Here is a 26,346-nt window from a genome sequence, read left to right as displayed (position 1 = left end):
AGAAAAGGCAACAGATTCAATATGCTGCCTTTATTGACCAAAATATAAGTGCATATATACTCAAAAGGAAGCCAGCAAACAAAAGGAGAACATCCATATATGCATGCCAAAATGGCTGTTGAGCTGCTGTTTGTCATTGACTTTCAGTTGCCCATCACCAGTTTTGGAGAACGTTCCTTTTAACAGTAACTCAGTTAAGTTACCCATTACTTCCAAAAAAAAGTTACTAAATATGTTAAACAGTTACTTCTTTTAAAATCTAATGCATTACAAACAGCGCATTACTTTTGCACTACATTTTCTTACTTTTTTCATTTGTTATTATATCCAAAACCCCTGAACCTTGATGAAACTGACCAAAAACGCAGGCAAATCATATCATATCCTTGTCTTTTAGAAATACTGTAGCGCCCCTGGGTCTACACCTGAGAGGGACATGCTCCACAAATGGTTGAGAGACCTATCTGAGAGGGTGGGCATACCTGGAGAAACCAAAATGCAGCTCTCTGAGAAACAGAGATGGGGGCACAGGCACAACACTTACTGCACATTTTGATCGTGTCTTTGTGCTGCTAGAGCCCATCGACGTCTTGTCCTATACACCCAGTGTTACTGAAATGATTACTGGCTCCTTGTGACCCAAAACTGGATCTATTAAATTCACCCCTCAGCACAGATACAATTAAATGTATACTTATAACTTTTCTTCATTTTTGTTCACTTGAATGAACGCTGTATATTGTGTAGAAGTTGGTGAGGTGCATGTGTGCATACTGTTAATCCGGCAGCAGCAGCGAACATCTTTGCGAAAAAAGGCAATACTTCTGTAATATAACACAGTAACATATTTATTTATGTATGTATTTTTGAGCTTACGGCCACACCAGTGTGAGTGCGCCAATCTCGTCTGATCTCGGAAGCAAAGCATGCTCAGGCTCAGTCAGTACTTGGATGGGAGATCACCTGGGAACCCTAAGTGCTGTAAGCTTTGGGTGGTGCAGTGGGTAGTGCTGTTGCCTCACACTTAGGAGACCCAGGTTCGCTTCCCGGGTCCTCCCTGCATGGAGTTTGAATGTTCTCCCTGTGTCTGCATGGGCTTCCTCCCACAGTCCAAAGACATGCAGGTTAGGTACATCGGCGATTCTAAATTGTTCTGTGTGTGTGCACCCCGCAGTGGGCTGGCACCCTGCCTGGGGTTTGTTTCCTGTCTTGCACCCTGTTTTGGCTGGGAATGGCTCCAGCAGACCCCCTGTGACCCTATAGTTAGGATATAGTGAGTTGGATAATGGATGGATGGATTTGTTGTACTGTAAGTTATGAACTGATAATAAGTTATTGTGAGGTAGCACTGACTTACTATCATTTACAAAGCTTTAGGGTATATATTCTTATTTATTAGATTTCAGAAAGGTATTATTTATTAATTTATTAAAAAATAAATATGACAATGGCTAACAATATCCCTTTATGTGTAACCTCAAGGGTTAAGCACTGTTTAATTAGCATGTGGTTTATTAAAGAACTTCATGGGCCAAGTAGCTTTCATACTGTCTGTTACATGAATAACAGTTCACATGCAGTACAACCTCAGAGGCCAAGCGCCATTCCTTAGGGTATGTTTCAGGATAAAACCTCAAAGGCTAGGCAGCCTAACTTCACGTGTGTTACATTTCATTCAAGGTATAACTTCTACTTCTTCTTTTGGCTGCTCCCGTTAGGGGTTGCCACATCCATAAATCTTCTCTTAGGCCTTCCTCTTTTCCTCTTGTCTGACAGCTCTATCCTTAGCATCCTTTACCCAATATAACCAGCATCTCTCCTCTGCATATGTCCAAACCAATGCCATCTTGCCTCTCTAGTTTTGTCTAAACTGTCTGACTTGAGCAGATCCTTTAATATACTTATTTCCAAATGTGTCCATCCTCATCACACCCAATGCCAATCCAATGCTGATACCCATCTGTCACAAATCACTCCTGACACTCTTCTCCACCCATTCCATCCTGCCTGCACTCTCTTTTTCACCTCTCTTCCACAATTCCTATTACTCTGCACTGTTGATCCCAAGTATTTAAACTCCTCCACCTTCACCAGCTCTACTCCCTACATCCTCACCATTCCACTGACCTTCCTCTCATTCACACACATGTATTCTGTCTTCTTCCTACTGACCTTCATTTCTCTCCTCTCTAGAGCATATCTCCACCTCTCCAGGGTCTCCTCCATCTGCTCCCTACTCTCGCTACAGATTACAATGTCATCAGCAAACACCATAGTCCTCGAGGACTCCTGTCTAATCTCGTCTGTCAACCTGTCCATCACCATTGCAAATAAGAAAGGGCTCAGAGCTGATCCCTGATATAATCCCACCTATACAATCCTGTACAACTCTTATGTACTTCTCTGCCACTCTTGACTTCCTCATACAATACCACAACTCTTCTCGAGGCACCCTGTCATATGCTTTCTCCAGGTCCACAAAAACACAATGCAACTCCTTCTGGCCTTCTCCATCAACACCCTCGGAGCAAACATTGCATCTGTTGTGCTCTTTCCTGACATTAAACCATACTGCTGTTCACTAATCATCACCTCACTTCTTAACCTAGCTTCCACTACTCTTTCCCATAACTTTATGCTGTGGCTCATCAATTTTATCCCCCTGTAGTTACTACATCTCTGAATATCCCCCTTATTCTTACAAATCGGTACCAGTACAGTTCTTCTCCACTCCTCAGGCATCCTCTCACTTTCCAAGATTCCATTAAACAATCAAGTTAGAAGCTCCACTGACATCTCTCCTGAACACTTCCATGCTTCCACAGGTATGTCATCTGGACCAATGGCTTTTCCATTCTTCATCCTCTTCATAGCTGTCCTCATTTCCTCCTTGCTAATCCATTGCACTTCCTGATTCATTGTAGCCACATCATCCAACCTTCACTCTCTCTCATTCTTTTCATTCATCAGCCTCTCAAAGTACTCTTTCCATCTGCTCAACACACTCTCCTTGCTTGTGAGTTTCCATCTTCACCCTTTATCACCTTAACCTGCTGCACATCTTTGCCAGCTTGGCCCCTCTGTCTAGCCTTTTCTCCCTCTTTAATGTCCAACCTCTCATGCAACTCATCATACTCCTTTTCTTTAGTCTTCTTTCTCTTACTGCCAACATTCAAAGTTCCTACCCTCAGGTCCACTCTCTTTACCTTCCTCCTCTCCTCCTGCCTCCGGACACGTCTCCCCCATCTTCTTCTCCTTCTTTGGCCAACAGTAGCCCAATTTCCGCCAGCACACTGCTGGATAACAGAACTATTGGCGGCTGTTGTTAATCCGGGCTCCGACCGATCTGGTATGGAAATCTGTTTTATTTTCTGTATATTGATCTGGCAAAATTTTACATGGGATGCTCTTCCTGAAGTAACACTCCCCATTTATCCGGGCTTGGGACTGGCACGAAGAAGCACACTGGTTTGTGCATCCCTTGTGTCTGGGTTATTTAAGGCCTATTTATTAAAAGAATACTCACCAATTACAAATATTTTGACAGTGAATGACAAATTCATCATATTATATCAAACCTGCTGTAATTATGATAGGGTGACCATATTTTGATTTCCAAAAAAGAGGACGATCGGCACGGCCTCCAGACGAATTCAGACAAGCTTCTTGGTGGTTGATGAACATTATTTATTATACTTCAATGGTGCAGAATTAACCTCTGTAATAAAATAAAATGAAATCTGTAAAAACTTATAACAAAATAATAGCTCTCTTAGACTCTTCAAATAAATAATTAAATATTGTTCTAAATATGAACTATTCTGTTCCAGCTTCAACAATATATCTCTTAAATGTAATAAAATAGATAACAGAAGAGTCTCACAAAGACAAAAAAACTTAAGCAAAAAGAATCTAGACTTTTCATCTTTAGTTTTCTTCTTCATCCTGCTTCTCTTCTTCATCCTCCTTGTCAGTCCATCCATATTTTGCTGTAGAGCTGATCTTTCCTAGCAGTTTTTGATAGCTTAACAAATAAGCATGAAAGTCTTTGCAAGACATATCTTTGAAGTTGTACTGAACTAGTAGAATCCCCTTTAGTGACTCTACAGAGAGCTGGTTCCTCTCCTTGGTCCACTGGCTTTGCATTAGTGAAAAAACCCTCTCAACATTTGCATTGTGAGAGGGAAGTGCAAAGACAAACTGTGCAATTGTCAGTAGCTCTGAGTAACATGCAATGCTTTTTGCCTTTTCAAAATATTTGGTCCACTTCTGGTGTACCTGCAGGCCACTGAACTCCTCATCATGGTTGCACGTTTCTGTGAATTTCCTCAGATTGGTGACCTGGTCAAAATACTTAACATCATCAGCTGCCACCCCCTTCTCTCCAAGGTAATTGATGCATGCCTCCACATCATTCCAGTTTGGTGGCTCACTCAGATCCATCCACATGAATGTTGAGAACTCTTCCATGGGAGTAATCCACTTCTCCAGATACTCCAGACATGCACTGTACATGCCATGCACATCTGCACAAAACTGGTCACAGCCTTTGTCAAGTCCATCTTTGCGCTTCTGTGCCAGTAGTCCCTTAACTTTAAGGGACATGAAGTTGTTGCTCTTGCGTTGAAGAAGAATGGTATGTATATTGTTTAATATCTTCTTCACTTCCATAATGGACATGTTCTCCTGTTCCATTTCTTGAATGTGGGTGTGGAACACAGACATGAGTGTGTGCATGTGCCAAAGGTAGATTTCAGCAAAATCATTTTCAAAAAAACTCTTGAGTGCTATGGGTGGCTTTTGCTGAGACAGAAAATATGCCTTTAAAGCTGGAAACATTTGTAACATCCTCTCAATGCTTGGGAACAATGACAGCCACCTTGTCTTGCTGTGAGAGAGCATCCTTCTGTAATCAATCTCAACAAAATCACAATACTCCTTCAGGCTCTCAGTGCACACAGTGTAAATGTGAAAGTACTGGTAGATTTTGAATATGATATTCTCAATGTCAATTTCTATTGTGCCTGCCCCATGGTGTGCACAATTATTCAATATGTGTGCTGGGCAACCCACACCGATCAGAGTCTTGTTTTGCAGTAAACTCTTCAAATTTGCAAACACATTATTTCCAGCTTCATCACATCGGATTCCTCCAAAATTTGTGTTGCAATTGTCTCCAGTAAATGCAATGCATTTTTCTGACAGATTGTTTTTTGCCAGGGTTTCTGTGAGATATTTTGCAATGGTTTCTGCTGTCTCATTGGGTGTGTCTTTAACTTCAATCAATTTTGTTTCCACGCCACCCTTCTTCCAGTCAAAATACTGGATTATGACTGGGAATATTTTCACTGCTCCGTGGTTACTCCCGTCTGTGGAAACACCACAGTACTGGATTTCTTTGAGTGCTTCATGAGTGCTTTCAACAGAGTGGGGGGCTATAGCACCATTGACGATGGCTTCGGTCTTGGTGCGAGCACTACTAAACTTTTTTGCAATGTCAGAGTCAGGAAATGCCTTTTTAAGCAAAGTACTGGTGCAATCCATGGACCTGTAACTGTTGTGATGTTTCACTGTATGAAAAGCCATTGCACCTTCTGCTGCATTTACATCATCCTCTGTTTTTCCTGGTCTGACAAAAAACTCTGTCAACTTTGCAGATGAACTAGTCTCACCTCGCACAGCTTTTTTATGTTTCTCGGTGTCCATGTGGGCTTTCAGATCCCCAGCACCTTTATTGGATACCGAGACATATGTACCGGCTTTGCACACGGTGCACTCCGTCTCCCACTTGTCCCGACCGGGACAGTATGTGGGAAATTTTCTTTGCAGTTCATCGGTGAAGCTGCACTTACGCTTCGGCATTTTCCCTGCTATACTGCTTCACTCTCTGCTCTGATCCCTGTCTGCACTGCTCCCTGTCTGTGTCTGTGTGTTTGCGCGCGCGGCGCAGACCTGCCCACAAGGCAGCCTCCCGGTAATTACGTCACGCAAAAAAGTAGTACCCTAGTATTGTGTGCAAAACGCCAGTCAATTTACGTACATGCGTAATGGTGCTATGAAAAACCGGACATTTTCGTGAATTTATAAAACCCGCCAGGACGCCCCGGACAGGACGTAAAAAGTGGACATGTCCGGGCAAAAGAGGACGCTTGGTCACCCTAAATTATGAACATATTCAAACTAAAGAGCTTCCAGGTCATGTGTAATTTTTTATGTTCACATTAAGTACATCAGGTTCATAAATTCTGAATCTCAGCTTTATTTTTTCTTTTACTAGAGCCAAAAAACTTCAAACATAAAGGCCTTCTGGATGCTGTTATTTAACATAATAAAATTAAGGACTATTTGCTTGACTTGCCTATATTTTGAAAAATATTTAGTATGCTGAAAGTCTTTGTGTGCAAGTTAAAAAAAATAAGTTGATGGTTGGGTATTTGTTAACCTGTACTACAGAATGTGAACATAAAAGTGTTTTGATAAATGGTCCTGCTGTTCTTTCATTTGAGTCTACTCAGAATGTGAACCACAGAGACCACGTTTCCAGTGAGTGTCCACAGAGAAAAAGGGTTATACCTTTTAATACTTGTGATATGATTTACTATTTACTAATCAGAAAACTTAAAAGCATATGCAGTAACAGACATATGTAATTACAAATGTTTGGTGGGTAATGGGTAAGAACACAGACATGCATTCTGGGAGATTGCCGTAGAATCTTCCATATTGACCATTGTGTCCAGTATCCTTAAACTCTGCTGTACAGCCCAAGGCAAGTCATTTGACCATTCTGAAAACAAAGACTGTGCCACAGTTATGTAAGCCTTTGCAGATGAATAGTATTCTGATGGAATGTAATGTGGCTCTCTGACTCCTGGGAATGTGCAGCTGATATAATAAACTTGACTTTGATGTCAGAAAATATTTAAAGGGATTCAACAGGGGTGTTGTGTGGAAATGGAAAAATTGACAATGCTTTAAAATGTGCATTTATCATACTTTTTGTTTAACTGTACATGCCTCGTTTTATTTTGTAATTAAGAAAAAGATACCAATGGGTTTGGGAGGGCATATCTGGAGGTATCCTGATGAAGAGCTCTTCATAGGGAGACTACTTGGTTCAGGATCTCTGTTGGTGGCTGGATTAATTTCTCCTATTTTCTTCCTCCTTTCACCACTTTCAACTATAGGAGGATCATAGCACAACTAGGTGGTCATAACTTCAGGACGTATGAAGCTTCCAGGCAGGATATAGCTGTGAGCAGGATGTTCCCCCACGAATTTTATAATTCTCGGAACTACCGAAATGATATCATGTTGCTGCAGGTGAGCATCCCATCAAACATTGAGATGTTAGCAGAACCCCACTTACTGTCCATGATACACCACTTGGACATTTCCCCTACTTCATTTTCCTATCCTTTATAACTTAAAACCTTTTTAAAATGTACTGTTTGGCAGATGCATGTATATATCAACATAATCATACATCAAAGTTCACCCTTTTGAAAGGCACTATAAATAACAGTATATCATGTTGCCACACCTTTACAATGGTTTTACAGGTTTTATAGGTGCATTATTGTCACAGGGTACAGTGATATTCTTACTTACATGTGCTAATCAACTCTGAAGCTGTGCACACTCACCATGTTCCCATGAGAGGTGAGATTTGCCTCAAAACTTTAGTTTGCGTAGTCACTGTGAGACTGGCATCATTCTATCTTGAAGGCTGATGGGGAACCAGAGGTGAGGGCATCTTTACATAGACTTCCTGTCAATTTTCCTTGAAATCAAAATGACAAAGTTTGTGAGTAAAAATGGCAATTTGGAAAAGACACAAAATATTTCTAGCTATAAGAAAACAAAAATAAAATGAAATATTAATATAAAAAATGGATTCTGTGATCAGAAAAACATTAATATACACTCGGGCCTTCAGAAATTAGTCTCCATATGTGAATAAAAACAACGCTGTCCAAAGTAATGAAAACCAAAGTCTCTTATGTCTGCTGGGTCCTTAGATATATCTGGGGGCATTTTCTCAGATGCTGAATCAGGAGCCCTGTTTAAATGTTATTAGTTGTAAGTTTTTGCACCCTGTGTTGAAACTCCCAGTCCAGAGCTAGAGGTGTCCAAGTCAAGATATTCCAGCATATGGGCAGCATTTGAGACTTCCCAGTGCAGATTTCACATAATGTGGCACTATAAAGGCCCAGTTCAGTTAGACTTATATTTACTTGCTTTAGATAGATAGATAGATAGATAGATAGATAGATAGATAGATAGATAGATAGATAGATAGATAGATAGATAGATAGATAGATAGATAGATAGATACTTTATTAATCCATCCATCCATCCATTTTCCAACCCGCTGAATCCGAACACAGGGTCACGGGGGTCTGCTGGAGCCAATCCCAGCCAACACAGGGCACATGGCAGGAACCAATCCTGGGCAGGGTGCCAACCCACCGCAGGACACACACAAACACACACACACCCACACCCACGCAGACACGGGGAGAACATGCAAACTCCACGCAGGGAGGACCCGGGAATCGAACCCAGGTCCCCAGATCTCCCAACTGCGAGGCAGCAGCGCTACCCACTGCGCCACCATGCCGCCCTACTTTATTAATCCCAAGGGGAAATTCACAATTCACAAATTTCACTCCATGTGTGTACAGTATAATGTTTCTCTTCACATTACATCTTTTCAATTGTCAGTTTTGTTTTACAACATTTTTATTAATAAAAAAATCTTTCCAGTAAATAAAACTATCTTTCAAATGGTAAAAGCATTATTCATTTAAATATCCTAAGTGAAATTATACAGTATGTATACGTGTACTGTACATGTAATAGGGAAATTACATTAAACCGAATGGGGATTATCTCTTAAATATTTATTATTATCAAGGGGGTTTACTTGATTGTAAGTGTTCTTTTTATCAGTAAGGGGTTTTTTGTTACATTAAATGTCTAAATATTATTTAAATATTATGTTGCTGTACACATTTGTCACTCTGAGCTTTTTTGGTGTATTGAGCCGTCAGTTCTGTATTCTAACTATTAAAGCATAAGCAGGCAACATGACTTGCCTGGGATGTAATGATTTGACACTGTTTTATTTTTCATTTAAATACTTCCTTGGTAAGTAGAAATGATTTATGCATCAGTTTGGAAGTGTTTGAGTTCTAGGTATCCAGTGTTCACATTTCTTTTTTATTTCAATGCCTGCTCTTTCTGGTTGTCCAAGTTCAACCTAAAAACCAGAGTATAATTATTGCCTGTTAAAAGGTTCTCTAGTCACAAATTCAGGCCTCTAAATCCACCACCATCCTGTTCAGTTCAATACAAAGGGTTTCAAAGGTGGAGTGGAGGGAACTCACTTTCTTCTGTTTTACCTCTACCCCCAAAGAAATATCCCAACATAAATGTACCTGAATCAAATATGAGGACTGAGAAGCTGTTGAAGATTTTGAAGATGGTATTGTAGCTAGTCAAGCGATGTTAGCAGTGACTTATTGTCCTTGTGTTTCTGGGTATATGTCCAGGATCGTTTTGTTGATGCTGATGAGATGGGGACAGTGTATCAATGGGCTAGTGAAGAACACCTGCACTTGAGACATTTAGTATCATAGCCAATATAGTTAAGATGGTGGTTGTAGTCAAGATGTTACAATAACTCTGTCTACAGATTAGATAAGATATTTCTTTTATTTCTTAATCTTTATACTACTGACTGTAATTTTTGTTTGGAACAGCTGGAACGGAATGTCATGATAACGCCGGAGGTGCAGCCCATCAAACTTTCAACAGATTGTGCAGACAACTTGCCTGGAATGCCCTGCTCGGTGGCAGGATGGGGTCGTACTTTCACTGGTGGACCAGGCAGTGATGTGCTCAGAGAAGTGGACGTGACCATCCTGAACATCTGCCAATATGAACAATTCAACAACCTGATGTGGACAGTAATCTGTGCAAGGGGCTCTGGAATCAAGGGGGCTTGTAATGTAAGTGTATCTTGCAGAGTGTGAAAGCCACCTCTACGCTCTTCTGTTTCTTTATTAATGATTCCTGAGTGCTTGAAAAAGGGCAGAGCCAACGACTGTTCTCAATCTTGTTTCTTTTAGGGAGACTCGGGTGGCCCGCTTGTCTGTAGAAACGGATGGAATGAGCCTTTAGCTGTGGGCATCGTGTCTTTGAGGAATACTGCTGAATGTGAAAATCCTAACCGTGAGGATGTCTACACTAATATCTGCATGTTTTGGCCATGGATTAAAATGAAATTCAGTGCTATTGCTGCAGAGTGATCTGAAGATGAGCCATTCAGCAGCAATGTGCCCTCATCTGTCACCCGGCAATCACTGAAGAGAGAAAGAGAAAGAAAGAGCTCACTATGGGCTAAAGGTGGTGCTTTCCATCAGCAAAGGGCCCTAAGCAGAGCAGTCCTAATCGCTTTGCAGCTTCATTAAATTCAGTTGTCAAACAAGAGTAGCCTCTGTGTTCTCTGCCTCTGTAGTGACGTAAAACATTTTGTGCTGAGCTCTGAATTTATACCATTCTCACCCTCAATTCATCCAGGAGGAGGCTGACAGGTTAATGTGATCTAGAGGACCTGAATCTCTGCCTGGAATAAAAAGTCAAAGGGTGGTCCTGCAGTTGTTGAATATCATGGCATTTACAGTATATAACTCTATATAAAGGGGACAAGGCACATATCTAAACACTCAAGCATAAAATTTAACAAAATGCATAGGTAATAATTCATTAATGAAAAAACAATATTGCAAACATATCTACAATAATGGTACTTCGAAGATCACAATAATATACATTTAAACCTGGGTTGAGACTCTGGTCAAACATGACAGTGGAGTTTGCTTGTAAGTAAAGTAAATATTTCACTATATTGAATACATTTCACAATATTGACCATATAACTAATAATTATCTCTTAATAATGACAATAACGATGAGTGGAGCACTCACCTGGGCAGATGACACTGTATAACATACACAGAGAGACCAGAAAGAACTCAGCTGGAATAGAGGACCTTTGGAAAAACGGAGCGTTGAATATTTGACCGGCAATCCTTGAAGCAGTATTGGTCACTGAACCCTGTTGAGTACATTGCAAGAAGCTGTGTGGAGCCTACAATAATTATTATTATTATCTATATTACTAAACGACAGTTAATTTATGCACAGCGGACACGGCGGACACATCGAAGCACATGCGCACTGCGGCGCGATGCCCCAGAGTCAAACACAGCGGCTTTCCAGAGTCAGTAGGTGGCGCCCAAACAACACAACCTGTAAACTACACTTGCTCTACTCCACTGTGCCAGGAGGCTCCCACAACGCGCTTCACACACACCAGAAGCAAAAACATCACGGCTCCACAATGAAAGAGCTCAACTAACGGAAATACAAAACGAGCCCGTATGGATAAACACAATGAACGAGCGCGCCCACAACGCACTTTTGACACAGCACAGGCAAAGGAGGCACGTATCCAAATGGAGGGAGCTCAGCGATTAGTAATACAAACAGCAGGCTCTTAATGTGCCTCATGATGAGCCTCAAGTCATTTCATGATGATGGGTGTGAGTGCAGTCATTGAGTTAAGACACTGAGAACTTCTTTAGAACAGGAACGATGACAGTAGTCTTGAAGCACGATGGAACAATGGCATTGCTCAGGGAGATGTTGAAGATGTCGGTAAGAACTGGTCTGCACATTCTCTGAGCACCCTCCAAGGATCTAGCAAACTGGGCCCATTGGGACTGGGCATACCTCTGCAAAACTGGATATTGGACTTTCTAATGGATAGGCCACAGTACGTACGGGTAGGAAAGAATAAATCAGATACCATCTTCTTGAGCACAGGTTTTTCACAGGGGTGTGTTCTAAGTCCCCTCCTCTTCACGCTCATGACCCACGATTGTTGTGCCAAGTTCAGCACAAACCAAATTATTAAGTATGCGGACGACACAACAGTGGTGGGTCTCATTCAAGGTGACGGGAAGGGGGATTACAGAGAGGAGGTGAAGTCATTTGTGGAATGGTGTGATAAAAACAATCTGATACTGAATGTCAAAAAAAAAAAAGAACTGGTGATCGACTTCAGGAAGAAACAGCTGATACACATCCCGGTCTACATTAAGAACACTGCTGTGGAAATTGTGCAGTCTACTAAGTTCCTAGGAGTTAATGTGACGAACAACCTCACCTGGTCCCTGCACACCTCCTCCGTCATCAAGAAAGCTCACCAGCGCTTGATCTTTCTGCGGAGGCTAAAGAGGGCCCATCTCAGTAAGTCAGTCCTCACCACTTTTTACAGAGGGACCATAGAGAGCGTGCTAACCAGTAGCAGCTCTCTGTGGCAGGAGAGCTGCAGCGCTTCGGACTGGAAAGCACTGAGGAAAGTGGTGAGGGCTGCGGAGAGGATCGTTGGAGCCCCGTTGCCAAATGTACAAGATTTGGCAAAACAACGCTGTCTGGCCAGAGCTGTGAGGATTTCTAGAGACCCTACTTATCCTGCCTCTGAACTCTTTTCCCTCATGCCCTCAAGCAGAAGGTACCGCAGCCTGAAATGTAGAACTACCAGGTTTAAAAACAGTTTTTTTCCTACTGCCGTTCGTCTTTTAAATGAAGCATTTTAGTATTTTATTGTAGGCTGATTTTAACTATGTGTTTTTATTAATGTCTTGTGCATCGTATTTTCGTTCTGCAGCACATCTTGGATGTTCTGCTGAATGACAAATAAAATTGAATTGAATTGAATTGAATTGAATATGGTCAGGTCCAGCAGCCTTCCGTGGGTTGACTCTACATAGAGTTTTCTTCACATCGGCCATTGTCAAATGCAGTACTTGGTCATTGGTAGGATGGGTGGTCTTCCTCACCACCATGTCGTCCTGTGCCTCAAACCATGCACAGAAGATGGTCAGTGCATCTGGAACGGAGGTTATCCTGTAGTTACTGATAGGCCTGGATGCCCTGGCACATGTGCCATACGGTCACCACTGTCTTGGAAGTGGCTGTGGATTCTCTGGGAATGTGTATACTTTGCTACTTTGATGAACTCGGGGGGTCAGAATGATGAAAAGCAGTAGGGCACAACACTAAAATGGAAAGCTCAGTCATCAAGGACAAGATGGTGTGATTTTTTTGATGCCATCCTGAAAATAAGAATCAGTGCAGAGAAGAACAGAAGAGCAACCGAGTGCAGTCTCATAATGGGGGGCAAAGCTGACCCCAGTGGCCTGTTAATTCAGTCTGTTCATTTACAAAAAGAAAAAGCCTTATAAAGCCTTATATGGGTTATTCATTATTCCATTTTTCTATGTATCAATTGTAAGACGCTAGAGGTCGCTGTTGCCTCTTTCAACCCAACAGATAGGCACACTGAACACAGGATAAAATCACCAAGAAGGTATTTAATTATTTTCTTCTGGTTTTCCATGCCCAAAAGCACCTCTGACACCACAAACAGCCAAGTAATAATAATAATAACAACAACAATACAATAAAGCACACAAATCTCTCCTCCACTCCTCCCAACAAGCTTTGGCCTACTACCTCCCAAATCCCGCTCACCTGATGGGTCTCCATTAGTCCTTTATATAGTCCTTGACCCGGAAGGGCTTCTCCTCTTCCTTTCACATGACTTTCCAGCACTTCCGGGTCAGATGGAGAACTTGCTTTCTTCTTCAGCCCGGAAGTACTTCGGGGCTTCTGTCCCCGTGACTCAATAATACTTCCGGGCTATGGAAAAGATACGAGTCCCCAAGTCCCCTGCCAGTGTCTCCTGGTGACACCCACAGTATCTAGCAGGGCTGAGAAGCTGAACTCCAAATCCCACGGTGTCCTGAGGGAATCCAGGGCACTGCTATGCCGCAGGGAACTTGCCATCTGGCGTCTTGGGGGAGGCAGGGTCCCACATTAGCAGCCTTCCCCCATCCTTCTCATCTTTGGCCGTCCAGGCCGGGTTGAGCAGTCGGCTCTCAGCCATCACCATCCATTCATTCATTCACCTATCCAGTTATATACCTGTTTCATTGCCTCTTATGCACACCGTACTCCATCCACACATTCATTCATTCATCTATGTATTCAGCCATCTTTCAAACCATCCAAATATCCCTCTGTACATCCACCCATGCATCCATCTTCAATCTAAATTTGTATCAATCTATCCATCCATTCGTGTATGTGTCCCATCCTATCCAGCCATCTGTCCATTCAAATATTAACCTTTTGCATCATTCATGATTAATCTGCCTGTGCATCAATACATTCCTCCACCCATTTATCCATTCACTACTCTAATTTATGATCCATCCATCAACATTCCATTTGTCTATCTAAGAATCCATCATCCATCTGTCCAACCAGCCACTTCCCATGCCCAATTTTCCCATTGACAGAGGAGCCAACCCAAGACAAGACACATAAAAACACACTCACTCATTCATGCCATGTCAAATTAGAGTAACCAGTGAATTTACCCTGAGCCATTTCTGGCCAGAAGAAGGAACACAAAATCTCAAACCAAACTCAAATGAGCAGAATAAATGAGTAAACTCCATAGACCAGATGGGGTTTCAGACCAAGACATTGAGGTTGTGAGGCAGTAATTCCCATCATTACTCCATTCTGCTTCCAAGAGACAAGATTTATGTTTTTCAAAATGTGAGTGAATGAGTGAGTGAGTGAAGACCTGTGCCTAGGTGTGTCCAAGTGAAGCCTATGATATATCAGGTTTGGCTCCTGTCTTGCACCCTGAGGTGCACTAGATCTCTGCCACCTTAGAATGAATGAAGATACTAGCGTCCCATTTGGGGTTGGTTAATACTTTGGACATGAAGCTTGCGGGATTCATTTTGACCTTCCTCAATCCTGAACTAGATTAATCAAGTCTGATAATGGATGGATGAATAAAGATACCCAGTGGAGGTGCAGTAAAGGATCAACTGTTCCTTTGATAGAGATAAATATTGAAGTGTTGTACGGTACAACAAATTCTGAGATGTGCTTATCGATTAAGTATTCCCCAACTTCACTGCCATATTTGCCCTTTTTGAGCTTTCTAAACTTTTTTTTTTATCGTTTGGTAAAATTTAAACAGACCTTCAGCTATATATTTGTGACTGGAACAACACATTTTGCAAGTTATTTCACAACCATAGCCTTTCGACACAACATGGATGACAGTAGAGTCAGTAACAAGCTGTATCATGAGACCACACTTCCTGTGACCGTTGACCAGCTTCTCATTTTAAAATTAGAGAGTCTTGGCTTTCTTCCCTATGCCAGGATACTTCCTAATTTTCCTAAGTGAAGTTCTAGTTTCAGGACTTCATCTTGTCTGTTGAATTTCTTGTTCTTCAGCCATTCAGATTGTTCTCTTGTTGCATCAGCTTGTAGCATTCTGGCTTACTCTGACAATGTCTTGTTTATAGATGCAAAGAAAAATTTGTATTGTCTTCAATCGCCGCAACTCAGGGAGTAGAAAACCGTGACACTGACAGCCTGAAGGCGTAATTGTGCAGAGCAGGGCTTGGTTTTCAGGGTGGCACAGTGGGCAGTGCTATTGTTTTATACCTTTAAGGATGTCTGCTTGAGCCTGATCACTCTTTCTTTTGTTTTTGTGTATTCCCCATGTGCTCTTGTCAGTTTTTTAACTGAATGTCATCTTTTGCCCGCATCCCAGGAGATGTCCATGTTAGGGCATGGCATTTACTCATTGATTTACAAAGGCGCATTATCCAAAACTAAATAGAGTGCTTAAATTGTCCTGGTGACTCTTCACTTGATATCTGAGTAATCAATGCTGGGGAGTTTGTGGAGGGACGTCAGTGAGCTCATTCTGCATAACTGCTTGGTGATGCAAACAAGCCATAATGAAGATTTCTTTAGTGAATGTTCAACTGAACTGATCTGAACTACAATAGAGACTAAGGCTGACCAGCCTAACCAGCCAGCAATCAGGACAATCTGAAATATTCAAACAAGCTCTTGTGTTAAAATCATTATGCAATGCTTCGCATCTTTTAACTGATATAAGTACAAACTGTTGAGTATTGATTTCAATATATCCATCTTCCAATCCCGCTTATCCAGGCAACTGGAACACATCCCAGCAAGCATTGAGCACAAGGCAGAAACAGTCTCTGGAGTGGACACCAATCCATCGCAGGTTGAACACACACACACACACACAATCCAGACTGCTAGGAATTAGTCTGTGGTAATTAGAATCAGACTGGGCATCAGCCTGGGAAAAGAACACAATCCTGTAATGCAAACATGGCAGCAGTTTTAAGATTATCAGTCATTTGTTTAATCACTTTTAACGCCACGTGGAATTATCTCTTTAAGTTGAGATGCATGCTACACACAAAGAGAGAGAAGTTCTTCACCATCACCATCAGGATGCCTTTGGACTGAAGAAATATTTTAGGCAGTTGTGCACCATGCTTGAAGGGTCTCATCCTCTTCGTCATCTGTATCCTTACCATAGCCGCATTTGTCCCAAATTACCAAAGTTCTGCAACTTTTAGTTTGCTTCATAGGATGACTCAGGCAATAGTGTGATGTGTATTCCAAATAATTCCACAAACCAAATATCTTCATTTTTAAAGGTTTAGTAAAATTTTAAAGCAAAATAGCTCACAGAGAAATAGAGAACAATTGATATTGAACAAGAGAAAAGTTCTGGTTTAGAGGATGTTCTGTTTAAAGCTTATTTTTCTTGTTTTATTTCTCTAAGTTTGGCCATACAGTTGAGCTTTAGGCATGTTAAGCATGTTAAATGCCAGGTGGCATTTGTGTATTGCAGAGAACCAGCCTAATTTTTTTTTTATTTCTGATGATATTTACAATGCTATAAAGTTTCCACCTACTGTATATTATGCTCAGATGGACTGGAAAAGGCAGGAAGGTGACTGGAAATTAGTGAACAAGTGATGGTAAATTAGCAAGCACATTGCAATTAAAACTAAAAGATGTTATCCATTCATTGAAACTGACCGAATTTGTCCATATTGCTGCCTACTGAGATAAGTTTCAACATCCTGATTAATGTTTATTAACAAAGCAACGGACATGACTCACTCTGTTACCAACACTCTAATAATGAATCATTCTGACCTTAGAATGATGTTGACTTAACTAGGGGGACATTGGAATGAACAAACATCAATTATCACATTGAATTTTTAGATACAACAAGCTGGACTTGCTGTATTCAAATTTCAATGTCTTTAAAACCTGCAATACATCTTTGCAGACATGACCTCATCTTACTTCCACCTACAACCTTGTGATCATCAGCAGAGACTCTCTTATTCAAGCCAAAACGTCTTGTGTGTGTTTGGTAGGTTATTGTATATTTATATAAAACTTATAGTAAAGTTGACGTGCTACAATTCTACCCAATCCTATACTCTGCCAGGTCTATTTGATTCATTTGAGTTTACGTATATTATCTGCCATTCCACCTTCTTTTGTGTCAACTGCAAGATTTACTGGCTTGTTAATTTTTAATCATTTCAAAATCACTTCTATATGTTGAGAAGAGCAGCGGTCCAGTACTAACCCCTGAAGGACACCACTTCTAATATCTTCTAGGTCTCATAAGATTCCTCTTAGTAACCCTTTGTTCTTAGTGTTTAAGATAATTTTGTACCAACAACACAGTGCCCTGAACCTGATAGGAAAACTTTACTACTCAAAAGTTAATCTTTTGCCAGCTCATGAGACTTTAAAGAGATTCTCAACTATGTTTAATTTAAGAATCAACTTTGTCACAAATGTTTCTCCTGAAATTCCTTAGGATAGATAACTTTAAACAAAAAGGAGACATGAGATACAACTGAGGTCAAAGGAGTTAAAATTTGGTTTGAACATGTTAGGCTCAGTGAGATCTCTTTCTAGTCTTGTTTTCACCTCTTTCAACACTTCCTACTTATTATTGAACTGATGCCTTTACCCAAGGAGACTTACAACATCTGAGATACAATCAGAGCCATATCTTTTGTTTTTCCAATTGCAGCACAGGCAGGTGAAGTGACCTACTTGTCGTCATAGTGGTGTCAGTAGTGGGATTTGAACACACAACCTAATGGATTGAAGACCAAAGTCTACACCACACTGCCTTCTTTGACTTCCACAATGGATGTGACCTCATTGGAGCACAGCAATTTAAATTAGCACAAACTGATAGTGTTATTGAGAAGCAAGAACTACAATTTTGCAATCATAGTAAACCCTTTTATTCCCACAAGCAACTGTCCATACATTTCACTGTATATTAGTGAACACATAATGCAAATACTTTCAAACTGAAAAACAATCCAAGCCCATTGTGTGACATTGCTGAAACTGAAGAGGAGATCTTTGTAAGAATACAGGTTGGGTTATTCTGAGGAAAAAAATCTAAGAAGCTTGAGATGAAGGAACATGGCTCCATTTTATTTCTCTCTGATCTCATTGTTGAATAGGAGAAACCAAAAAGATGTTAATAATAATAATAATAATAATAATAATAATCCATTACATTTATATAGCGCTTTTCTCAGTACTTAAAGCGCTATCCACACAGGGAGGAACCGGGAAGCGAACCCACAATCTTCCACAGTCTCCTTACTGCAAAGCAGTAATTACTAATTACTAAGCTTTCACTTTATGAAATGCTTTTGAAAGTCAGGAAATAATAATATCACAAGCACCTCCCTTATCATATATGATGCTTCTTCACAAAATTAAAGCAAAGTAGTCAAACAAACTCTCCCACATCTGAACCCATGCTGACTATTCGCTAATACGTCATGTGATGCTCAATTTTTCCCTTAACGATTGCTTCAATTGATTTACTCTCACTGAATGTTAAGATTACAGACCAATAGCCATTCTGATCGGTCCAATGACCTTTTTATGAGACAATCTGTAGGAAAGTACCCCTCAAGCATGGATTTTTGAAAACACACATCTGTGGTTTATGGACTCACTAATCTCCTTAATCTAAGGATACATTCTAGCTGGTCCTGGTGATTTGTTTTTCTTCATCCAAAGGACCTAACATTGATTTGTGTGACTTGTGTGTCAGAATGGCAGGAGGGAATCTCTGCACACCTCACTTCCAAGTTCATGACTCTTTAATCAGGGGCTCTGATCTTTAGGGAGATGCAGTGCCCACCTAACATCTGTACAGCTGGTAGGTGAGTGCTAAGAATTAAGGTTGAGACATTTGACAGCAGCAAAATGAAGCAAAGGCTTCAAATCTCATTGCAGAAGCTTAAACTTTATAATGACAGGTAAGTGGCCCCTTCCCATACTCTCTCTTTCTCTCTCTCTCTCTCTCTCTCTCTCTCTCTCTCTCTCTCTCTCTCTCTCTCTCTCTCCCTCTCTCTCTCTCTCTCTCTCTTTCTCTCTCTCTCTCTCTCTCTCTCTCTCCATTTCCAAAGAGGCAGGCTGTGAAATAGGGGGCTTATCACACAAGGGATTCAGCCCTGAGGTTTTTGTCAATCCACTTCTGGTATGCTGTCACCTTCGTGTAGATATTAATACGTCCAGGATCCTTGCAACGCCGCTGCTTATCAGCATAACGGAAAGATACAATCCCCACAGCTGCCTGTTTTCTCTTGCTGACTGGACAGACCAATGGACCCCCAGAGTCTCCCTGAAACAGAGATGGTGGTTTCGCATTTAAAATATCTTCCATAGCACAAATTTTAAATCACCATTAAGAACCTTTTTTAATTAAACTAACTAACGTAGGGCAGAACGGAAGGGCAAGAGGTTCACTTACATCACAGGTGCCCTTGATGCCAGCGCCACTCGTGCAGATCACTGAATTCATCAAGTTGTATTTTTTTGCAGCTGTACACTTGTTAATGTCCAGGACCGTCATGTTCACTTCTCTCAGCACCTTGCTGTCTTTCCCATTGTTCTTAGTGTTGCCCCATCCTGCAACAAAGCAGACCGTGTTGGGGGGTATGTCCTGTCCTTTTTTGGGAAGGCTGATGGTCTTCACTTTATCTGTGAGTTTTGCCTTCCTTTTCAGCTGTTTGAGGTAAAGAACCAACAAAAGGCTATTAGTTTCAAATATAAGTATGGAGTACCTGTTCTGAGTTGCAAGGCAATAGTGTTACTAGGAGCATTACTGATATGTGACCACCCCATCTTCCTGACCCCTCAAAGCTAATAAAGTTGCAAACCTCCATGCATTATGAATTTAGGGCTTTGAAATGTGTACAGTTCATTTCTGTATTTAATCTTTTTTTTTATTCTGTTATGAATTTTCCCCTTCTATTGTGAGGGAGCATCAGTCACGGCACTACAGCCATGTGGCATGATTCCCTGTGGGTGATCCGGCTCGCAGGAACCTCATTGTTGAGGGCCCAAGCGGCTGGACCAGGCCAAGGGGATGCCCACATAACATCTTGCTACGGCAGATAGATGGTCATTTACGGGGGGTGGGGCTGAACCATGTGTCTGCCTGGGAGGTTGCCAACCAGGATCCTGAGCTGTTTTGTCATGTGGTGGGTGCAGCAATGCGCTGTTCCAGTGCATGCTCCCCAACCTGACCAGACCTGATGTGCTCTGGTGATGGTATTTGTCTGCCGCTCCAAGGGTTGGCACTCTATGATAACGTCTTCTCTTTCCTCTTTCCCTTCCTCTGGACCAGAAGATTGATGGCTTTTCTGCAGCAGACACTTCTGGCATCTTTCCACCTGGACTCACCTCTTCCTGGCAGAAATGGTCTTATCCAGAAGAACTGCCATCTTTGGTAGTCATTTCCAGATGAAAAAGATGCAACTTAACATGCTATCATGTCTTTGTTTTGTTATTTTTACATTTCATATTGGTGACATTATTCTGCTCTTGTTTTATTCATTGTTGTTAAGGGTGCAATCAAAACCTTAAAGTTATTGTAAATAACTGCATGACATGATCTCCCTACCCAGTAGAAACAAATGCCACACCACTTTGTACTACTAACCATCAAGCAGAGCATTTACTGTACTTTTACTACAAATCCGCACTTGGATGCTGTATGTGGAAGACCACAGAAGCTCCATTCAAATCTTGTCCTATTGTTGAACACCCACCAGCCCAAGAAAGTCAAGCTGCAGACCGCCAGAACTCTTCTCCATGGACGAGCCAATCAAATCGCACATGTCTAATGATGTTTGCCAGCTTTTGCCTTACACATCAGTGTGTCATGAAGTGATTTTGTTGTTAAATTTTTCTCAAGTTTTTGAAATTTTTGCAGGCATCTTTTGCACCAATAGGGTTTTTTAGCACAGTGAATCCAAAGGTGGTGTGAACAGGTCCCTTCTATCTGTGCTGGCTCATGTCTTTTTGGTTTGTGACCCTTGCCAGTCCCAGACCATGTTTATCTCTCATCTCCTGTTACAGTGGTTCGTTTTAAACAACGGGCACCTTTCATAATTTGAGAACCCCATAAAGCACAAAGCTCTAGGAATCCTTGCTCCACACACCTTTACCCCCTTGGTGAGTACAGTGTTGCAGATTGAAAATAAGGTATTAATAAGTAGCAACTTGGTAGTTATTAGAGTAATACCAGCAGCTGCCACTCTTCGGGTTAATCTAAAGTACACAAATACAGAAGCTGAAGAAAATGGCCAACCTTCAATCCCTTAACTAATAGAAAAGAGGAACAAATAATAAAATATAACATTCTCAGGTCCTCTTAATCCAATTCTGAGTCACAGGTAGCAATGAGTGTAAGAGAGACAACAGCTCTGGGCAGTGTGCCACTCCATAGCAGGAAAAGTGAAAAAAAAAAGCTAAAAAATTGATTGGTCAGAAAATGTCTGCTAGACTTACATTTACTGTTTTGTCTTAAACAAGAAAAAATAAGAAGAATAGTTACTGAAATTTATTACAGTTAGGAATGATGGACACCTTGTTTTGTTTCTTTGTCTTTATTAGCCCCTAAAAGATTTTTGGCTTGAGTTAAATGTGTAAATCTTAAATCTGTTCAATTAGTATTTTTAATCAAAAAACTGAAAGGACAAGAGATATTTTTAAAGGCTACATTTTAAATTTAGAAATGTGTTTTCTCTTCATCCTCCTGTTGTGGTCAACGAAGACTACAGCATTTAAAATGGTCAGCACTGCCCTCTGCTGACAGCATATATACATAACACCATATTATATCTCAATATATCTCTATACAGTATATACTGTATATAAAATCCAATGTCTGTCTGTCTGTCTCTCCATTTTTCACGAGAGAACTACTTAACGGATTTAGATCGGGGTTTCTTCTATAATTTGCTTGAACATTCTGGTTGCTTTTGCCATCTCTCTTATCGCACTAAATATCATAGTTCACTTGCGATACCGATTTATTTGCGTGAATCCAAGAGAGACACAGCAGGCCAAGGGGAGGGGGTGGGGCCCTCCTCACTCACGCGCCAGGCTTGGGGCGTATCTTACATCCACTTAGCTGGCGAACGAGAGAACAACTTAACGGATTTAGATCGGGTTTTTTTTTTAGAACTTGCTTGAACATTACGATTGATTTTGTGACTTCTCTCATTGTGTTAAGAATCACTTGCAGGAGTGATATATTTGCACTAATCCGAGACAGACGCTGTGGGCCGAGAGGAGGGGAAAGTGTGATATCAAGAGTGGGGAGTCGGTCTACCTCTGCGTTTTATAGTGTGCCTTGCCTCCGCTTAGTTAGTGATACCTTTTTGTTTATTGATTTTTAAAGTTTCACTATTAGGCGGGCAAAGCCGCGGGGGATGGCTAGTACTGTCTTATCTGATTTGGCTATAAATTATGATCACGAAGTATTGATGGGGGATTTTAATGTACACATTGATGTGGAAACTGACACTTTTATCAAATGTTTTACTTCTTTGTTAAATTCAGTAGGATTTTGCCAGATTGTCAAAGATCCAACTCATATTCATAACCACACATTAGATTTAATTATAACTTACAAAGTTGAAATTCAAAATTTAAATATTATTCCATTAAATGAAGTTATTTCTGATCACTACTTAATTACATTTGATTTAGTCCTGCCCTTGCCAACGCACTCACAGATTAAAACAAAGACAGTGCAACATCTAGATTGTAATTCTGCTTCAAAATTTATGGATACTTTGAGCAAGTCAAGGGTAAGTGTGGAAAACCATTTAGATCAGCTAACATCACATTATAATGTGACATTCAGAGATGTTCTGGATGCAATGGATGTTCTTGTAGCGCCTATTCTAATTTATTTGAGAAATTTCAGTCTGGTTTCCGCACTGGTCATAGTACAGAAACGGCACTAACACGGGTTGTAAATGACATTCTGATATCCTCTGAAAAAGGAAACTCCACTGTAATTATGTTGTTAGACTTAAGTGCAGCATTTGACACCATTGACCGTTCTATTTTAATGCACAGGCTAGAAAATGATGTTGGCCTTTCAGGCACTGTGCTTGCTTGGTTTAGTTCTTATTTATCAAATCGATTCCAATATGTACAGAAATGTTCTGACAGTACTCCATCATTATACACAGAAGTGAGATATGGTGTCCCGCAGGGCTCAGTACTGGGACCTTTACTGTTTTCAATTTACATGCTTAAACTGGGATCTCTCATTAGGAAACATGATGTTAATTTTCACTCATATGCAGATGACACCCAATTATACCTTTCATTTAGATCAAATGAAGTTTAATAATAAGTTGAGTTAGTGAATTAAAGGACTACTTGTCTTTAAACACAGATAAAACAGAGATGTTAATTGTTGGAGGGAATGACTCTGATCATAACAATATTTTGTCATCATTTAGCTCCACCATTAATTTTACTGAATCAGCCCGCAATCTAGGAGTTATCTTTGACTCTAGCATGTCATTTAAAGCGCACATTACAAAGTTGTCCAAATCATGTTTCTTCCATCTTAAAAATGTTGGGAAATTAAGGCGTTTTCTAAATAAGCAGGATTCTGAGAAATTTATTTCTAGTAGTATTGACTACTGCAATGCAGTGCTCACTGGATGTTTAAACTGTTCTTTATACAGCCTCCAGTTAATTCAAAATGCTGCTGCAAGAATTATTACAAGAACAGGAAAATACGAACACATAACTCCAGTTCTTAAATCCTTACACTGGCTCCCAGTTAAGTTTAGGGCAGATTTCAAAATCCTCCTTTTAACATATAAAGCATTAAAAGGCCAAGGTCCAGCTTACTTGTCTGAACTTATCATGACTAACAAACCAGAGCGCACATTAAGATCTCAAGATTCCGGTTTGCTTATGATTCCAAGAATTAATAAAATAACAGTGAGAGGTCGAGCTTTTAGTTACAGGGCCCCTAAACTGTGGAATGGTCTGCCTGCTACTATAAGAGATGCCCCTTTGGTCTCAGCTTTCAAATCCCACCTGAAGACTCACTACTTCAGTTTAGCACACCCTGACTAGAGCTGCTGATTAACTGTACAGACTGCATCTCTGTTGCTAGTCATTAGCACTAAAACATAAGTAATATGAAAGTTATAATTTGTTATTAACCCTCACCTATTCTGTTTCTCTTCTCGGTACTCAAATGTGGCACTTGGTGCCACGGCCCACCTGCCAAGTTGTTTTGCCTGCCTAAGGTAAAGTCATCCCTGATGGAGGATTGCAGGAATCGTTGGGTAGAGGGGTCATTTCATCAAATTGGATGGCCTAGCGCTGTTCAGCTGTGGAATGGCCAATAGGGTCAGGCAGCTTGATGGCTGAGGTCTTCTGGACTCTAAACAAATCCAAATCCTATTATGGGATATCATTTATTGTTAAATTCAGCTCCATACTTGTATTTTTATTTATTTTTTATACTGTATTGAGGATTTGTTCTGTTCTGTGTATTGTATTGTATTGACCCCCTTCTTTTGACACCCACTGCACGCCCAAACTACCTGGAAAGGGGTCTCTCTTTGAACTGCCTTCCCAAGGTTTCTTCCATTTTTTCCCTACAAGGATTTTTTTTGGGAATTTTTCCTTGTCTTCTTAGAGAGTCAAAGCTCGGGGGCTGTCAAGAGGCAGGGCCTGTTAAAACCCATTGCGGCACTTCTTGTGTGATTTTGGGTTATACAAAAATAAATTGTATTGTATTGTATTCTATTGTACTGTATAAAATCAAATGTCTCTCTGTCTGTATGTCTGTCTGCTTTTCATGAGAGAACTACTTAATGGATTTAGATTGGGCTTTTTTCTATAATTTACTTTAACATTCCAGTTGATTTTGCGACTTCTCTCATCATGCTAAGTATTATAATTCGATTGTGGCACAGATATATTCCCACAAATCTGAGAGACAGGCTGCTGGCCAAGAGGAGGGGGAGGCAGAACCTCAGGAGTATGGAGCCGGGCGTGACCCTCCTCACTCACATGCCAGCCTCCGTTCAAGTTGCTCTACCTCTCGCCACATGTTGGAGCGCATCTTGCTTCCTCTTAGCTAGCGATACCTGTTTGTTCAACAGACATTATCATCTAGAGATTTTTTAACAGTAGCATTTCACGTTTTTGAAAGAGAGATCACAGCTATGTGTGTTTTAGAGGGTAGCTGCTGATTGGCAGTGATATCACAGCCATGTGCTCTTCTCCCCACATGGGGGATGATTGGATTCTTGCTTCCTCCAATCTCACATCAGTTTCTCATACGTATTGAATTTTGTTGCAGCAGCGCAGTTACCAATTTCTTTCACCATTTCAATGACTTTTAATTTAAAACCAGCTTCATATTTTCTTCTGATCAAACGCTCCATCGCAGATAAGGAATGTTCTTACGATAAAGGTGTATGAGGGTGTGAAATACACAAAACACAAATCAGTGCAAACGTCACTTCAGAATAGTTCAGGTATTACTGTGTGGTCACGTAGGCATAATACATAGAAATTAAGGCCGTGTGCTCCATGGTTCCTCTCTCAGGTGGCCGTTAGCATATCATAATCTCTTGGACCAATAGCATATGTTTTCCACATTCGACTTATATGACCAACATTATAAAATAACAGAAATTATATGGTAAAATCAAGTCCCGACTTATATGCGGGTGAACTTAAACGTGAGTGGACCTGTGGCTTGGGGCTCGATGGCACCTACTAATGATCACAATACTTGTGCACACGAGAGAGGATTCAAAAATTCTAAGAATTGGTAAATTACACAGGATTAGAGTGTCGTTTTCAACAATGCCACGACGTATCATATGACTACAGTCATGCTACTCAGTCTTCCAAATGGCATTGTGCTGGTTAATGGAGATGTGTAGTTCTGACATTTATTCTACAATATTGTTTGTGTGACTTTGTGTG

At 40.8% G+C, this 26,346-nt stretch overlaps 2 protein-coding genes and 1 pseudogene across 2 annotated transcripts in view; 2 read left to right on the top strand and 1 right to left on the bottom strand.

Annotated features, from left to right (window-relative positions):
* Positions 1-10,497, top strand: part of LOC114662716 (mast cell protease 1A-like) — a 44,961-nt gene extending 34,464 nt beyond the window's left edge. The window contains exons 4-5 of the mRNA XM_051935350.1: positions 9,768-10,016; positions 10,137-10,497. Coding sequence (XP_051791310.1) covers positions 9,768-10,016; positions 10,137-10,316 — 429 coding nt within the window. The 3' untranslated portion in view covers positions 10,317-10,497. The remainder of the gene's footprint in view (positions 1-9,767; positions 10,017-10,136) is intronic.
* On the top strand, positions 871-988 carry LOC114663305 (uncharacterized; annotated as a pseudogene).
* An 8,876-nt stretch (positions 10,498-19,373) lies between the features above and the next one.
* The window catches only part of LOC114663166 (transmembrane protease serine 9-like), a 47,559-nt gene continuing 40,586 nt past the window's right edge, over positions 19,374-26,346 (bottom strand). The window contains exons 10-11 of the mRNA XM_051935413.1: positions 19,823-20,077; positions 19,374-19,693 (exon numbers count right to left, since the gene is read on the bottom strand). Coding sequence (XP_051791373.1) covers positions 19,505-19,693; positions 19,823-20,077 — 444 coding nt within the window. The 3' untranslated portion in view covers positions 19,374-19,504. The remainder of the gene's footprint in view (positions 19,694-19,822; positions 20,078-26,346) is intronic.

Source organism: Erpetoichthys calabaricus, chromosome 12 (genome assembly GCF_900747795.2).
Source record: "Erpetoichthys calabaricus chromosome 12, fErpCal1.3, whole genome shotgun sequence".
Taxonomy (NCBI): domain Eukaryota; kingdom Metazoa; phylum Chordata; class Cladistia; order Polypteriformes; family Polypteridae; genus Erpetoichthys; species Erpetoichthys calabaricus.
The sequence above is the reverse complement of the archived record's forward strand: the minus strand, read 5'-3'. Positions and strand labels throughout refer to the sequence as shown.